This window comes from Dasypus novemcinctus, chromosome 2 (assembly GCF_030445035.2).
Source record: "Dasypus novemcinctus isolate mDasNov1 chromosome 2, mDasNov1.1.hap2, whole genome shotgun sequence".
NCBI classification, from domain to species: domain Eukaryota; kingdom Metazoa; phylum Chordata; class Mammalia; order Cingulata; family Dasypodidae; genus Dasypus; species Dasypus novemcinctus.
The window spans coordinates 93,146,922-93,165,013 of NC_080674.1; the positions used below are offsets into that span (position 1 = coordinate 93,146,922).

General features: G+C 35.0%; 1 protein-coding gene across 1 annotated transcript in view; it reads left to right on the forward strand.

The window, feature by feature from the left end:
* Positions 1-18,092, forward strand: part of ADGRV1 (adhesion G protein-coupled receptor V1) — a 685,020-nt gene that overhangs the window by 155,418 nt on the left and 511,510 nt on the right. The window contains exons 43-48 of the mRNA XM_058276109.1: positions 7,901-8,163; positions 9,837-10,012; positions 11,037-11,161; positions 14,729-14,895; positions 14,986-15,132; positions 15,437-15,544. Of these exons, the coding sequence (XP_058132092.1) occupies positions 7,901-8,163; positions 9,837-10,012; positions 11,037-11,161; positions 14,729-14,895; positions 14,986-15,132; positions 15,437-15,544 (986 nt within the window). The remainder of the gene's footprint in view (positions 1-7,900; positions 8,164-9,836; positions 10,013-11,036; positions 11,162-14,728; positions 14,896-14,985; positions 15,133-15,436; positions 15,545-18,092) is intronic.

Consider the following 18,092-nt stretch of genomic DNA (forward strand, 5'->3'; position numbering starts at 1 on the left):
TTTCATTTTTATGTTTTTAAATTATTTTTATTTTTATTCCTCCCCCCATGGCTCTCCCTTGTCTGTTTGCTTGTTGTGTTTGCTTGTTGTTTGTGCTTATTATCTGCTCATTGTTTTTTGCTCATTGTCTGCCTAGTAGCTGTTTTGTTTTTTCTTTAGGAGACACTGGGAACCAATCCCAGACCTCCCATGTGGGAGGCAGGTGCTTAACTGCTTGAGCCACATCCACTCCTTGCTCATTTTTTTTTGTTTTTGCTTGTTTGTTTTGCTCATTGTCTGCTTGTTGTTGTTGTTTTTTTCATTTTGTGCTCATTGTTTTTGCTCAATGTCTACTTGTTGTCTGCTCGTTGTTTGTTTGTCTTCTTTAGGAGGCATCAGAACTGAACCCAGGACCTACCATTTGGGAGGCGGGCACTCAACTGCTTCAGCTACATCTACTCCCTTTTTTTCATTTTAAAATCAATTTATTGAAGTATATAATCCATACGCAAACATACATCAACAATAATCATATAGTAATAGTTGTGAACTTACAAAACAATAAATCAGTAATCAAAACAGTAATCAAAAACAAATATGCATAACATCATACAGGGTCCCATACATCACCCCACCACAAACACCTTACATAGTTGTGAAACATTTGTAACGAATTGTGAAAAAGCATTGTAAAAGTATTATTACTAATGATAGTCTCTATCTTACATTTGGGGTATTTTCCCCCCAACCCACCCTATGATATATTTTTGTTCATAAACGATACAGTTTATCTAAAGTGTACAATCAGTGGCATTTGGTATAATCACATAGTTGTGCATTCATCAATTTAGTCAATATTAGAACATTTTCATTACTCCAGAAAATAGCCAACAAAAACCAAACCACTATAATACCCACATGTTAGTGTTACTAATTACAAATCTAATGCTATGTTTTCATCATTTCTATTCATCTCCAAATGTTTACCAACAACTTTTTACCAATTCTGCACAAATTAAACCTCAGCTTTCCATTCTCTAACCACATTCTTTTCTCTGGCGACTTACATTCTCGCTATTAACTCCATGAGTTTGTTCATTATATTTAGTTCATAATAGTGAAATTACACAATATTTGCCCTTTTATGCCTTGCTTGCTTCACTCAACATAATGTCCTCCAGGTTCATCCACGTTGTCATATTCTTCATGACTTTGTTTCTTCTTACACCTGTATAATATTCCATTGTGTTATATATATATCACAGTTTGTTTATCTGATCATCCGTTGATGGATACCTGGGTTGTTTCCAACTTTTGGCAATTATGAATAAAGTCCCTATGAACATTGGTGTGCAGATTTCTGTTTGTGTCACTGCTCTCAGTTCTTCTGCTATATACCTAGTAGCAGTATTGTTGGGTTACACAGTAGATCTTTATCTAACTTTCTTAGGAATGCCCAACAGACTTCCACAGTGGCTGTAGCATTTTACATTCCCATCAACAGTGAATAAGCATTTATCTCTCTCCACATTCTCTCCAACACTTTTAGTTTTACATTTTATTAATAATGGTCATTCTGGTAGGTGTGAAATCATATCTCATTGTACCTTTGATGTGCATTTTCTTCATTGTCAGTGATGCTGAGTGGTTTTTTTTCATGTTTTTTTTTCCATTGTATTTCTTCTTTAGAAAATTGTCTTTTTGTGGCTTTTGTTCATTTTTTAATTGAGTCATTTGTCTTTTTACTGTTGAGTTATAGGATCTCTTTATTTATCATGGATATTAGACCTTGTATGATTTCCAAATATTTTCTCCCATTGAGTAGGCAGGCTTTTTATTCTCTTCATAGAGTCCTTTGAGGTGCAGAAGTGTTTAATTTTGAGGCGGTTCCATTATCTACTTTTTCTTTTGTTGCTCGTGCTTTGGGCTTAAGATTTAAGAGACTCTCACCTACTACAAGGTCTTGTAGATGTTTCCCTATGTTACCTTCTAGGAGTTTTATGGTCCTGGCTTTTGGTTAGGTCTTTCATCCATTTTGAGTTGATTCCTGTATAGGGTGTGAGATAGGGGTCCTGCTTCTTTGTTTTGCTTATGGATGTCCAGTTCTCCCAGTACCATTTATTGAAGAGACTGTTCTATCCCAGATGAGTGGACTTGGTAGTGTATCAAAATTAGTTGACCATAGAGGTGAGGGTCGTTTTCTGACTCTCAGTTTGATTCCATTGATTAATGCGTCTATCTTTATGCCAATACCAGGCTGTTTTGACCACTGTGTCTTGTAATAAGCTTCAAGTTCTGTGAGCATGAGTCCTCTGACTTCCCTCTTTTTTCTTTTAGGACATTTTTGTCTCTTTGGAACTCCTTTCACTTCCAAATAAAGTTGGTAATTGTCTTTTGTATTTCAGTAGGTTTTGAAATTTTGATTGGTATTGCATTGAATCTATAAATCAGTTTGGGTACTGTCGCAGTTTGATATGGTCATGAATTCCAAAAATAGATATTGGATTATGTTTGCAATCTCATCCCTACATGGGCCTGATTGAGTTATGATTAGGTCTTTAATTGGGCCACGTCATTAGGGCCCAATTAGATTAAAGGCATGGCAAAGGACGGAATTGAGGGGTTTCTGATGTTGGAGTTTTGATGTTGGAGTTTGATGCTGAAGACTTAAGCTGGAGCCCTGGAGAAAGAGACAGAGCCATTCGCTGATAGTCTACAACTGACCTTGTGGAGAGAGGCAAAGCCTAGAGAACCTCATAGTCTACAGTTGATTTGTGGAGCAAACAGAGGCGCTGAGCCCAGAGGAACCCAGAAAGCCTGAACTCTTACAGACATCAGCAGCCATCTTGCTCCAACATGCAGAAATAGACTTTGGTGAGAGAACTAACTTATGCTTTATGGCCTGGTAACTGTAAGATCTTACCCCAAATAAATACCCTTTATAACACCCAGCAGATTTCTGGTATTTTGCATCATCACCCCTTTGGCTGACTAATACAGGTAAGATTGACATCTTCACAACCTGTAGTCTTTCAATTCATGACCATGGAATGTCTTTCCATTTGTTTAGGTCTTCTTTGATTTCTTTTACAAACATTTTGTTGTTTTCTAAATATAGGTCCTGTACATCTTTGCTTAAATTGACTGCTTAGTATTTGAGACTTTTTGTTGCTATTGCAAATAGAATTTTTTTCCTGATTTTCCTCCTCAGATTGTTCAATACTGATTTTTACCTATTGTCTTGTGTCCTGACAGTTGGCTGAGCTTGCTTATTACCTCAAGTAGCTTTGTCATAGATATTTTGGGATTTTCTACGTATAGGATCATGTCATCTGAGAATAGTGAAAATTTTACTTCCTCTTTCCTATTTGGGTGCTTTTTATTATTATTTTTTCTTGTCTAATTGCTCTAGCCAGAATTTCTAGAACAATGTTGAATAATAGTGGTGACAGTGGGCATCCTTGTCTTTTTCCCAATCATAGAGGGAAAGCCTTCGACTTTTTTCCATTGCCTATGATGTTTGCTATGTGTTTTTTATGTATGGCCATTATATTGAGGAATTTTAAAAATATTTTTTTTATCAGTCAAGGGTGCTGAATTTTGTTGCGTGCCTTTTCTGTACTCATCAAAATTATCATGTGTTTTTTATTCCCTTTGATTTGATACTGTGGTTTATTATGTTAATTGATTTTTCTATGTTGAATCTCCCTTCATATCAGGAATAAAACCCAATTGACCATGATGTATAATTGTTTTTATATACTGTTGGATTCAGTTTGCAAATATTTTGTCCAAAATTTTTACATCTACATTCATTAGAGAGATTGGTCTGTACTTTTCTTTTCTTATAGTGTCTTTATCTGGCTTTGGTATTAGAGCAATGTTGGCTTCATAAAATATGTAGGATAACTTTCCCGCCTTTTTAATTTTTTGGAAGAGTTTAAACAGGATTGGTATGAATTCTTCTCTAAACGTTTGGTAGAATTCTCTTGTGAAGCCATCTGGTTCTGGACTTTATTTTTAAAAGTAAGCATTTATAGCTATAAATTTTCTTCTCAGAACTGCCTTTGTTGCATCTCGGAAGTTTTGGTATTTTCAGCTCAAGATAGTTCCTAATTTCCCTTTGGATTTCCTCTTCAACCCATTGGTGGTGGCGGTGGTTTAATTTCCACATATTTGTGAATTTTCCATTTCTCCCTCTCTTCTTGAGTTCTAACTTCATTCTGTTGTGGTTAGAGTATAATATATCATTTCAATATTTTTTAATTTATTGAGACTTTTTTGTAAATGCAGTCTATTCTGTAGAATAGTCTATGTGCACTCATGAAGAATGTGTATTCTGTTTTTGTTGGGTGAAGTATTCTATATATGTCTGTTAGGTCTAGCTGGTTTAGAGTATTGTTCAAGTCTTGTATTACCCTATTGATCTTCTGACTTAATGTTCTATCCATTATTGAAAGTGGTATAATGAACTTTTCTACTGTTAATGTAGAACTGTGAATTTCTCCCTCCAGATTTGTCAGAATTTGCTTCATATATTTTGTGGCTCAGCTGTTAGGCGCATATATGTTTATATTTGTTGCATCTTGTTGAATTGTCCCCTTTATCATTATATAATGATGTTCTTTATACCTTATATCTGTTTTTGACTTTAAGTCTATTGTATTAGATATTAATATAGCTACCCCAGCTCTCTTTTGGTTAATAATTTCATGGTATATATTTTTTCCACCTTTTCACTTTTGATTACTAATTTCATGGTATATATTTTTTCCACCTTTTCACTTTCAACCTATTAATATCTTTGGATTAAATGAATCTCTTACAGAAAGCATATAGTTGTGTCATGATTTTGTTACCCATACTGCCAATCTCTGTCTTTTGACTGGACAGTTTAATACATATACATTTAAAGGCACTACTGATAATGCAGGACTTTTTTTGCCATTTTGCTATTTAGCCTTTATATGTCTTATGCTTTTTTTGTTCCTTAGGTCTTCCATTGATACTAAGTTTTATATTTATTTGTTTTTTTTGTGTTATACCATATTGAGCGCCTTCTCTTTCTTCTCTTTTCTACCTGGATATGCTTTTCTTTTCTTTTCTTTGTAGTAATCATGGGGTTAAAATTTAGAAATCATATTTAGTTTGATACCAACTTAACTTCAATAGCATATAATGCTACTTATACTGTTCCTGTACCCCTCGGTCTGCCTGTCTTTTTCTGTGCTTGTTACCATTTATATCTTTATACACTGTGTCCAAAACCACAGATTTATTATTACTTCGGATGCATTTCATTTTAGCACCTGTAGGAACTAAAAAGTAGACTACAATAATACTGCCATTTATAATTACCCAAATGTTTACGTTTACCACAGGTCTTTATTTCTTTATGTTGTTTTGATAAATTTAAAATTTTTTGTTATTTTATTTTTATGATGGTTTGAACCACTGTCTAATATCCTTTCCTTTCAGTCTGAAGAACTTTTTAGCATTGCTTGTAGGGCTCCTCTAGTGATGATCAACTCCTTCAGATTTTGTTTATCTAATCTTGCCCTTATTTTTTGAAGAGTCTTGCGTGATTTAAAATTCTTGGTTGGCAGTTGTTTTCTTTCAGTACTTGAAGTATTTCAACCTACTGCCTTCTTGCCTCCATGGTTTCTGATGAGAAATCAGCCCTTTATCTTTTTGGGACTCTGTGGTATGTAACACATTGTTTTTCTCATACAACTTTCAGAACTCTCTCCTTGTCTTTTGCATTTGATGGTGTGATTAATATATAATGGGGTGTGTTTTTCTTCATGTTCACCCTTTTTGGTATTCCCTGGGTTCTCAGATGTGCATATCCATATCTCTTGCTAAGTTTGGGAAGTTCTCTGTCAGTATGTCTTCTAATATTCTTTCTGTTCCTTTCTGTCTTTTTCTCCTTCTGGGTCTCCCATAATGTGTATATTGGCATGATTGATGGTGTCCTAGATGTGTCCTAGGCTATTTTCGCTTTTAGTAATTTTTTTCCTTTCTGCCTCTAAGCTTGACTGATTTCAGATGTCCTGGGTTTGAGTCACTGATTCTTTATTTTTGCCAGCTCCAATCTGTTCTTGAAACACTCCTGGGTACTTTTCATTTCAGCTGGTCTTCAATGCCAGTAGTTCTGGTTCTTTTTTTTTTCTTTCTTAAATTCCTGTCTCTTCTCCAAGATTCTCCTATTGCTCATTCGTTCTTTTCCTGACACCTTTTAGTTCTTTCTGTGTAGTTTTCTTTATCTCCTTGAGAAGTTTTAAGATGATGTTTTAAAGGCTTTGTTCACAATGTCCACATTCTGGTCTTGGTTAATTTTTCTGGATTTATTTCCTCTTCCTATGGATGGGTTGTCATTTCCTGTCCCCCCCCCCCCTTTTTGTCTTATTCTCTGGTTGCACAAGATATAATTAATACAAATTGAGTTCCATTAAGCATTTCTTTTGATTGGAATCGAATTGAAATTATAGTTCAATGTTGAGTTTTCCTAGTTAGAAATATGATATGCCTCTCTATTTATTTAGATCTTCTAAATCATTGCCTCAGTTTCTCTTCCCTCCAAGGTGAACTTTTGTCCCAGGATTTGGATGTCAGTAGCTTGTTTGTGAGATATGATCTATGGAGGAATAGGAAGAAAATAGGGAAGTGAGATATAGAAGAGAGAAAAGTTGATAGAAGATACGGTAAAGAGCAGGTTCTAGATGGGCAGCTGGAACTCAGTCCTGTTGGGGTTCTTCCTAGACACTGACTTCCATCTCTCATTGTTTGCCTGTCACTCTTGTTTGTTGAGTCTCCAGCAGTTCTGGCTTGACTCCCGCATGGGCTGATGCTGTCTTCAGGCAGAGAGAGTGCAGAGACCATTAGGAAAATAGGAACTGCTGCACTTGGGCCAAGAGGATATGTGTGGGGCACCAGTAGCATCTGCCACAGTTGGGCTTTAAAATTTATCCTTTTTTTTTTGAGGTACAAAGGATTGAACGCAGGACCTCTTACATGGGGAGCAGGTGCTCAACCACTGAGCTACATCTGCTCCCCTACTTTTTAAATAAAGATTTTATATACTTTAGAATAATTCCTAGGCATTGTTGGTATTGTGAATGAGGTACATTTTGTATTACATTACCTCATTGGCCATAGTTGGTATATAGAGGTATTATAAGAGTCTGCTGAAGCAGACTGCCTGGGTTTGTTTACTAGCCTGCCAATTCCTAGCTTGTGAATCTCAGCAATTACCTGTCTGTGCTTCACTTTTCACCTCTGTGAAGTAGGGATATTAATAGAATTAACCTCATAGGGTGTTGTAAGAACTAAATTAGTAATAGAGTTTAAGCAGTTAGTACATGCTTAATGGCATTAGCTGTTATTGCAATTGTTATTATTATACTATTATTGGTAGTAAGAAGATAGCTCTTGATTGTTAGTCTATTTTTCTGAGCTCTTATAATAGTTCTAATAATGTTTCTTTTGCATTTTCTAAGTAGGTAATGTCATCTAAAAATAATGACAGTTCTGACTCTTCCTTTCCATTATTTTTATACCTGTTCCTTAGCTGATACCTTCAGAAAAATTCTGAATCATAGTAATGATCACAGGCGTCATTGTTTTATTCCTGTTTTTAATAGTAATGAATCTAATGCTTCAAAATTAAGATTGATATTTGCTATTAACTTCTGATAGATATCACTTTATAGGTTGAGAAACCTATCTTTTATTCTAAGATTTCTGAGTATTTTTATATTAGGAGTGAATATAGAATTTTATTAAATGTTTTCTAAAATTTTCTCATTTATAAAGTGATCTAGAGGAGAATTGGTCTAGTTTCCAATAAAATATCAAGCTCTTCCAGTGCTTGTAACCCATATTATTTTGATTTATTGCTTTAATATTTTTATTTTGACAGTGTTCATTACCATCCTTGCTAATGATGATGGCCCTGGAGTTCTATCATTTAACAACAGTGAGCACTTTTTCCTAAGAGAACCAACAGCTCTCTATGTACAAGAGAGTGTTGCAGTATTGTACATTGTTCGGGAACCTGCACAAGGACTGTTTGGGACTGTGACAATTCAGTTCATTGTGACAGAAGTGAATTCTTCAACTGAGTCTAAGGATCTGACCCCTTCCAGAGGCTATATTGTTTTAGAAGAAGGTGTGCAATTCAAGGTATGGTATGAATTTTAATGAAGATGAAAGATTATCTTTAATACTTACAAAAGAATTATTTTCTCTTAGAGGAGCACCTAGATGTTAGGAAGGAGAAAATACTCCAGCTGAGGCAATAGCTGAAGACACAATTGGAGAAAAATTGCTGGATTTGAGATTAATATAAATGTGATTCCTACTCATAGAAATTTAATTTCTACATTTTAAATCTATATATTAACAATTTTCTTTCACTGTTACTAAACTTTACTTTTTAAAGCACCATTTAAGTATAAAATAGCTGGTTGCATTAGCTTTGCTATGATTTTAAACCAACTGTATAAGATGTAATAACTCTGAAATAATATATTGAAAGCCATTTCATCCAAAATCAGTTTTCTTAATGACCTGTTTGTATAAACTTCAATAGATTTGTGAATGTATATTCATTTGCCTGTCCAATTTAAAAAAATCTTCTTGGAAGTTTAGAAACTTTAGTTTATTTGTTTAAGGACATTTTACACTTAAATTTTGATATAGATATAAAAATTTAAATTTAAAGTATTTTGTGAATTTGCAATTGCTTTACATTTGTTATCTTCTAAGAGGACTCTTTTCTCCACAGTTTGTTTAAAGACTTTTCAGTTCATTGAGCAAATTAAATGTTAGAGCAAATTATGTGGATGTAAACAGTAAAATGAGCAAATCCTAAGTATATAAACAGTAAAATGTGCAAATCTTAAGTGTATGATTCAGTGACTTTGGAGATATGTATACACTTAGGTAATTACCACATGGATAAAGATAGTGGACATTACCATCATCTCAGAAGGTTCTCTTGTCTCTTTTCAGTTAATAGCCTCCTTGCCTTGCCCAAAGCGAAGGACTTCATGATTTCAATCATGGAAGACTCATTTTGTTTTTTCTTGACTTCATATAATAGAATCATACATTATGTATTCGTTTTGTCTGGCTTCTTTCACTCATCATAATTTTTGAGATCTATATGGTTGCATGTATCTATAATTGACTCTTATTTATTGTTGAATAGCAGTTCGTTGGATAGACCACTATATGCTTATGCATTCTGCTGCAGAACATTTGGGTTGTTTCTAGTTGCGGCTGCTTTGGCTGGAATAGCTTTTGAAGTGAAACCTAGTCTAGAATAAAATTAATGAAGTTATGAAGCCAGGGCTAGCTGAAATGAAGAGATACATTTTAATTATTATAATTTATGTGATTTTTAAGTTCCGTAAATATTTGTAGTTTAGAGATTTCCATGCAATAGATCATAGTATTAAAATTCTGAAAGTAGTAACTTTGAACAGTTGTTCCTATCACATTATAGGATCTGTATTAAAAAAAGAGTTGCCATTTTCCAAAACATTATTTTATTGACAAAAATGTTTAGCATTGGTAGCATCACATTGTGAAAGCAATTAACAGCACTGAACTATATATCCCAAGGTGATTAAAAGGGAAAATACTAGATTGTATATAATGATAACAAAATAAAATTTTTTTAAAAAGCCATGGATCTACACTACACTGCAAGAGAACCCTAAGTTAAATCATGGACTTAATAGTACAACAAACATGTGCTATCATGAATTGTAAAAAAAAATGTCTAGCAAATCTCTGTGTATATGTTGCAAAAATACTCTAATAGCTTTATTTTTTTATTTTGTTTTCAGGCCCTACACATATCTGCCATGTTAGACTCGATACCAGAAATGGATGAGCATTTTGTTTGTACTTTGTTTAATCCAACTGGCGGTGCTAGACTAGGGGCACCTGTTCAGACCCTGATAACAATTTTGCAAAACCAGGCCCCTCTGGGGTTATTCAGTATCTCGGCAGTTGAAAACAGGTATAGGTTATTTCTAAGAAAATTGTTTCTTTTTTTTTTTTTTTTTTGCTTGAGGTACATAGGCCTGGGGATTGAACCCAGGACCTTGTGGGAAATTGGCATTCAACCACTGAGCCACACTGGCTTCCCTGAGTTGGTTTTTTGTTTGTTTTGCTTGTTGTTTATTTGTTTTTTTTCAGGAGGCATCGGGAACTGAACCCAGGACCTCCCATGTGGGAGGTGGATACTCAACTACTTGAGCCACATCTGCTTCCAAAATTATTATTTCTTAAGCTAAGTAGGAACTTGTTTTGGCATAGAGAAAATGCAGAAGGAAATTGATTTCTGATTATTTTAAAGGGGACTTTTGAATTGAACTATAGAAGATAGAGCCAGAGAGACTTTATTCCCTAACAGGGAGCATCAAGCATCTAAATATGTTCTGTATAATGGTGTGATTAGCATTCTTATTTTCTAAGAGTTCACAATTTTAGGCAAAGATTTGCGCTATTTTGTATTTTTGATAATAATAAAAAGTAAGAAAATAATATAGAATATCTTTAGCTGCTAAAACCAAATGAATGACTTCAAACATGTATTAACATGACTGTAGTTTTAAAATTTCATCTGGGAGCTAATTTTAATTTTTTTATATTTTAGAAATATTCCAGTAGACCCAGTTTCAATAAAATGTTGAAAATTTCCTGACTCATTTTTTTCCTGCAAAATGTTTCTTATTTATGGGAGAAGAAACTTAGCAGTGATAAAGTTTTATTTTTTAAAATTATATACTGTGAAGTTCCTGATTTTCAGTATTTTCTTATGATCATAGTTTAAAGTGTTGCATTTGCATTGATTTTTTAAAAAATCTCATCAGTCAATATTTTTGAGCTCTAGAGTTGAATCTGAGCTATAAATTTGTATATTTACGTTGGCTTGTATAAATGTAAATAATTATCAAATATATGCTAACAATGTGATGTATATTTTAAATAAATAGAAATTATGCTTTTTTTTCTTTCCACAATCCATTTGTTTCTTCTAGAGACACCTCTGTAGCCATCGAAGAAGCTAACAGGACTGTGTATTTAAATGTGTCACGTGCTAATGGCATTGATTTAACTGTGAGTGTGGAGTGGGAGACGATATCTGAATCAGCCTTTGGCATGAGTACGTTTAGTTTCTTATGAGAGCAAAATTCTATAACCAAAAAAGATTGTATATAAAAGGCTTACTTTTTCCCGATGACTTATATCTTATAGGTCTGTTAAAATGGAGAACAGACATCTAATTCTTTTCTTACATCCACAAATATTTATTGAGTACCTGTCATTTGTTTAAGCATATTACTGAGACCATGGAGTTTAGAATTTAGAGGCTGACAGAAATAAGTCAAATAAGCAAAAATCAATGTGTAATTTAATTCTATTAAGTGTTTTAATGGTGGAAGTTCTAGATGCTATGAGAACATAAGGGATTGTTTGCCTGGATGTCGATGTTAGAACTAAGACCTAATGATGAGTAGGGATTTATAATGCAAATACAGAACTGGATTGGAGGAACATGCAGGTCAGAGTAGGAAGCAGTCTAGTTAGAAGTCATGAGGCTTAAGGAAGAGTCATGAGGCTCTTCTTTATCAACAGGAAGAGCTTAAGAGAGAAGAGTAGGTAAAGAAATAATGAAGGAGGGGTAAGCTAGGTAGAAGCAGATCATTTAAGAATTTGAAGAAAATGTTATGGATTTTGGTCTTTATCTTATGAGTGACGAAAAGCCTTTGATTACCTTAGCCGTAGAGGAGGATTTCAATGTGTATGTGTGGGTGGTATGATCACATTAGCATTTGGAAGATATTATTTTGGGTGCCATGTAGAGAATGGGTTGGTATGGAAGGATAAGATGGATTCAAGGAGAAAAGTGCAAAGGCAAAAGATTGTGGTCTCTTGGACTAGGTGATGGGTTGAATCTGAAGGTGAGGGAGAGGGAAGTACCATAGAAGACACCTAGCTTTCTTCTTTGCAGTTGGATAGAGAATTGTGCCATTAACTGAGAAAGGGAATATTGGAAGAGGACTAGGTGTTATTTTGGTGAGGGGCATAAAATAAATGGAGTTGAACACTTTTTGAATTTGAGTCACCTTTGAGAGGAAGCTTTTCTAGACCTCAAAGGAGAGGTCTCTCCTGAGAGATAAATTTGGGAATTTTTTAGCATGTATATTGTATTTAAAGTTATGTAAATTGGTGTAATAACCTAGAAAGAGAGACCGTTGATAGAAGAGGACCTTGAACTGAGTACTAGAAGGCTCATGTTGAATGGCTAATGAGAAAAAGATGACCTAGCAAAAGAGATTTTGAAGACCTCCTGGGAAGCCCAGGAGAATACAGAATTGGAGACATGAATGGAAGAATTTTTTTTTAATTTAATGAAAATGGGTCTATTTATTATAACTGATAACTGGTGTACAAGCTGACATCAGGAATTCAGCTTAGCTACCTTTTTATTTTGTGAAGAATATAGAATGTTTTAAAAAAAGGAGTGGTAAACTGCCTGTGGCTGCTGGGAAGTCCAGAAATAGGAGAACTGAAAAATATTTACTGTCCTTAGAAATATAGAAGGCATTAATGACCATAGAAAGAGCAGTTTGTATGTAGGAATGGGCAATAAAAAATAATTTGAGTGGAGGTGAAAAAATGGAGACTTTAAATGTAGGCAACTATTGCAAGAAGACTATCTAGGAAGGTAGGACCTAGAGAGGTTGGTTGAGGGACTATAGTGTTCAGAGGTTGTTTGTTTTAGTTGAGAGAGACCTGAGCATCTTTAAATACTAATGGAAAAGACTTACTAGAGAGGGAAAGATTGAATATTCAGAAGAGAAAGGGGGTATTTAATAGTGGTTAAGTTTTCAAGAAAGTAGGGGGAGATGGGAATCCAGTAAGGGAAGATTACGATTTATAATTCAGAGTTCTCTCATTGTTTGGGTGCTTGCCTGTTCTGGTGGGAGTATTTTTTGGAGGCTCTTAAATGTCATCAGTCCTTACCTTCTCTTCATTCTGCCTCTTGAACTAGTTATGGTAAGGGAAGCATTTGCCCATGTAGTCAGGACCATCGAGGGCACTTAATGAAAAACTGTGGCATATCTTCATTTTCAAAAGGTGGCAAAATAGGAATTTTAAAATATTGAATTTCTTCAAAAGGAAATTGCTAATGAATATTATATTTAAGGCACTGACATTATGATTTTTTGAATTGTTCATCTAAAAATGACCTTGACATTTGTCCTTGCTGCCTCATGTTAACCCCGTTAGATAAAGTTTAAAAAGAGAACTTACTTTCTTTGGGAAAGAGTCATGATAATAGAACATGGTAGCTTTTCATAGTTACATTCGTTATGCAGATTTTTTTTTTTTTGGTAGTACAAAATTTCAGGTCTTATACCAGTTATGTAGCAGGTTGATAAGACTTGGACAGCCATTTGAAGTGTGTGAGTCTGCTTGGCCTTTCACTGAATATGTAAAATGTAAAGGAAAAATCATTGGATGGGCTTACTTTCAAATTAAGAGCATGAGTTTTTAAACCCTGTCATTAGGCATGTTTCTGCAGAAGATATTTATTATTTTAAAATTTCTGTTATATTTTCATCAATTTTATCAGTCAGTAATAATCATATCCAACATACTCTCTTCAAAATAAACATTTAATATTTATTTTTATATATCTATGGTAAAGTCTTTGTGGGTATAGAGCAAAGTATTAGCAATTTTTCTTGTGTTTTAAAATTGTTATTTTTTATTTGTTCTATCTCATCTCTGACTCTGTCTCTCTCATACACACATACATAATTTTTTTCTTTCCCGTCCCTGCCCCACCCTGCTGTTTTTGCTGTCTGTGTCCATTTGCTGTGTGTTCTTCTTTATCTATTTCTCTTTTTGTTTTCTCGTCTTTCTCCTCTAGAATTCACTGGGATTCGATCTTAGGGACCTCTGATGTGGAGAGGGGTTCGCTGTCAATTGTGCCACCTCAGTTCCTGGTTTCTGCTGCACTTCACCTTGACTCTCCCCTTCATCTCTCTTTTGTTGTATCATCGTCATGCTGTGTGACTCACTTGTGCAGGCATTGGCTCCCCGCATGGGCACTGGCTCACTATGTGGGCACTCACACAGGCACTTGGTTCACCATGCAGGCATTTGGCTCGCCACGCAGCCAAGTGCGTGGGCACTCTGCTCACCACGTGGGCACTTGCACAGACACACAACTCACCACCTGGGCACTCGGCTCACCACATGGGCACCCACATGGGCACTCAGCTCACTGCGTGGGAACTTCACTCATCGCATGGGACTTGCACAGGCACTTGGCTCACCACACGGGCACTTGGCTTGCCACGTGGGCACTTGGCTCGCCTTGTGGGCACTCATGTGGGCACTCGGCTCGCTGCATGGGCACCCACATGGGCACTCGGCTCACCGTGCAGGCACTCGGCTCGCCACGCAGGCTCTGGCTCTCCACACAGGCACACTTTCTCTTCTTTTTCACCAGGGATCGAACCCGGGTTCTCCCATATGGCAGGAGGAGGCCTTATCACTTGTGCCACATCTACTTCCCACACATACATCATTTATGAAAAGACTTTTGTTTATAGTTACAGACCTACTGGTCTCACTATTGAAACAAGAAACTTGGAATAGATAAGGTTTAGAAGTTTTTATCCACTAGTAAATCATGATTCATTTTTTTTTTCAGGGGGAATGGATGTTGTGTTTTCCATATTTCAAAGTTTTTTGGATCAGTCAGCTTCTGGCTGGTGTTTCTTTACTGTGGAAGATTCAATATATGCTATAATGTTAAGGAAATTGCCTATGGGATTTTTGACTGTTTACCGATGGCAAGGAATTTTTATTCCAGTTGAGGTAAACATCACTTATTTTATGGTAGACAAAATAAAATATCCATGTAAATTTTGGATGCATCATGATTTACTGATATTCTTCTTTTCACAGGATTTAAATATAGACAATGCTAAATCTTGTGAGACCTTTAATCTTGGTCTTTCCCCTTACTTTGTGATTACTCATGAGGAAGCAAACCAGGAAAAGTCTTCTGTGAACCATGTGTATACATTCACATCAGGATTCAAATTATTCCTGGTAAAAAAAAAATGCATCATTTAAAAAATTGTAGCTTGCTTTATTTAAAAGAAAACTCAGATTTGTAGGATTGAAATGGAAGATAATACTTTGTTAATGTGAAAAAAGACTTTTGTTTCTGTAGAATTGGTACATATTTCAGCAAATTACCTTTCCAGGGATATTTTTGTCTTTCTTAAAATGGCACCTAGGTATGCATACGTACGGATGAGATGATTTTTCAGGTCTTGAACATCAAATACTAATTCATACTATTAATGTATCTTTTTAGATTTTTATTCCTATTGTTTTGTCTTCCTTGCAGGTACAAACTATAATTATATCAGAAAGTTCTCAAGTAAAGTACTTTACTTCAGACAGTCAAGATTATTTAATTATTGCAAGTCAAAGAGATGATTCGGAATTAACTCAGGTTTGATTCTTTTAAAATGAAATGTTTTTCTTTTTAATATTATAATTGAAACTATCAAAGATATGGTCTATAGAGCTAGTATAAAGGAAAACCATAATTTGATTGTGGGAAAGCAGTAAAACAGAATGCTGATATTGATTAGTCAGTTAAATTTTAAACAATAGAGTTATGAATGTTATATTGCTTTTGAGGGCACGTGTAAAAATAAACATGAGCAGGTAGTTAGAATTTAATTAAACTAGAAATCATCATGGAGGAAAATCATGCAACTGGACGGATGGTTTCAATAAAAATTCATGATTAACATTGCCAAATGGACATTTAGCATCACACTAGCAATCAGTCATACATTTCTCTAGTAAACTTGTAATACCAGTAATGCTTTATTTATGATTTTTGGTTACTCCTCAAACTCTAGTACCTACTTCTAATCATCTCACTTTCAGCTAATGCCCTTGTTGAAATGAAAGTTACTAGACTACCAGTAGATCACTGATCTTCCCAGCTCCAATTTCAGAAAACTACCTGAAACCTCCTATTGTGATGGAGGAAGTATCTATTCATGGAAAAAAGACAGTTCCCTTCTTTAGATGCCCTTCTTGCCTTCAGATGGTTTTCTTATCTTCTCCATTTTTGCCATTATTACTATCTTTCTTTATTTTGGATTACTATAGTTAGCATAAATGATCTAGTATCACCAAGCTTAAAAGAAATTCCTCCAAGACTCGTTATTCCCCTTCTAGTTACTGTTTCATTTCTTTTCTCCACTCTATTGTAAGTCAGCTTAAAGAAATTGTCTGCTTGCTTTGTCTTTGCTTCCTCACTGTCTCCAGTGATGACTGAATTGCCAAATCCAGTGGATATTTTTATCACTTTATCTTACCACCTTATCCCTTATCCTCAAATTTTAAACTATCACTTTTTTTTTTTTTTTTTTTTTTTTTGAGGTATCAAACTGGAGATTGAACCCTAGACCTCATATGCGGGAGGACAGCGCTCAACCACTGAGCCACACCGGCTCCTCTGAGTTGGCTTGCTCATCTGTTTGATTGTTGTTTGCTTATTGTTTTTGCTTGTTGTATGCTCATTGTTTGTATTTTTGTTTGTTTTCTTTAGCAGGCACTAGGAACTGAACCCCTCCCATGGGAGGTAGACACTTAACTGCTTGTGCCACATCCACTCCTTATCACTTATATTTTTCTTCAGAATTTCTAAAATTCACAAACACTCTGTACCCACCAAGTAACAGCTTTCTCTTCCTCCCATCTCTCTTGGTTTCCATTATACCACAGAGATTTTCTTTCTCTTTGTGTCATCCTTTTTAGACTTTACTGCTAGCTCTTCCTTCTTTATCTGAACTTAGATATGTTGGAGTTTTTCAGGGTTGAGTTTTAGTTCAAATTTCTTTTTTCACTCTTGTCACTCATTCTTGGTTATTTTTTCAATCCTGTGGCTTTCATATCAGCTATAGGCTCATGCCTTCCATATTATATCTGTAGCCTTTCTTCTGTATTCCAGACTGAAATATCTAACTACCTATTAACCTCGCCACTTGGAAATACCACAGATATCTAATAAAACACACCCTAAATTGAACTTGTGCTGTTTGCTATGAAAATGTCGCTTCACCTCAGGGAATAGCAACTTCCTAATTGCACTTGTTCAGGCTAGAATCCTGGGATATATCATGCTTGATACTCCTATTTATTTACTCACATCAATTTATCATTGTCCTTTAGATTACATCTTTGAGTTGTATTTTGAGTCCAGACCGTTCTTGCCATCTCTACTTCTCTCTCCCTAATGCAGGTCACACTATTGGACTCACTGCCCAGCTGGTCTCTGGACTTCTCAGACCTCCTAATACCCACTTCCCACTGAGTAGCTAGAGTAATGCTCAAAAATATTAATTGGGTTCTGGTACTCTACAGTTTAAAACTCTTCAGTGATATTCAATTCAACTTAAATTCTAAGTGATTTATTGTAATAGCATTATAAGTATAGTAACCATATCTCCTGATTTGTTCAGGAGATACAACCTCAGTATGGTTGTTGTCCTGATATAAATATTAGTATCAACCTCTTTCATTCTTCAAAATAAGCTGGTTTTTTTTGGATAATAAATTATACGGTCGTCATAAGGAAAGGTACCTCTCTGATTGTCTCTAGTCTTCTCTCTCCTCACTTTGTAAGCACTACCAACTTCCTTCTAGTTGAACCAGTCTTCACTCAGAATATGACAAACTCTGCCTTAGAAATTTGGTCCATATCATTCCTTTTAACTTGAATTCCCAAAAATACACATATTTCCCCATCATACCATCTTAATTGTTATTTTTCATTAGCACTTGTCTAAATTTATAATCATACATTTATTCAGTCATTGATCTGCTTGTTCTTTGTTTTTTCCATAAGGGAAGAGGCCATTGCATCCATTGCTCATATAAGTTTCCCAAGTATTGAGTGAATAAATAGAAATCTTTCTGAAAAAGAGTAACTAGTATGAGTAAACAAGTAGATTCTGAATTTTCTTGTAATTTTATATACA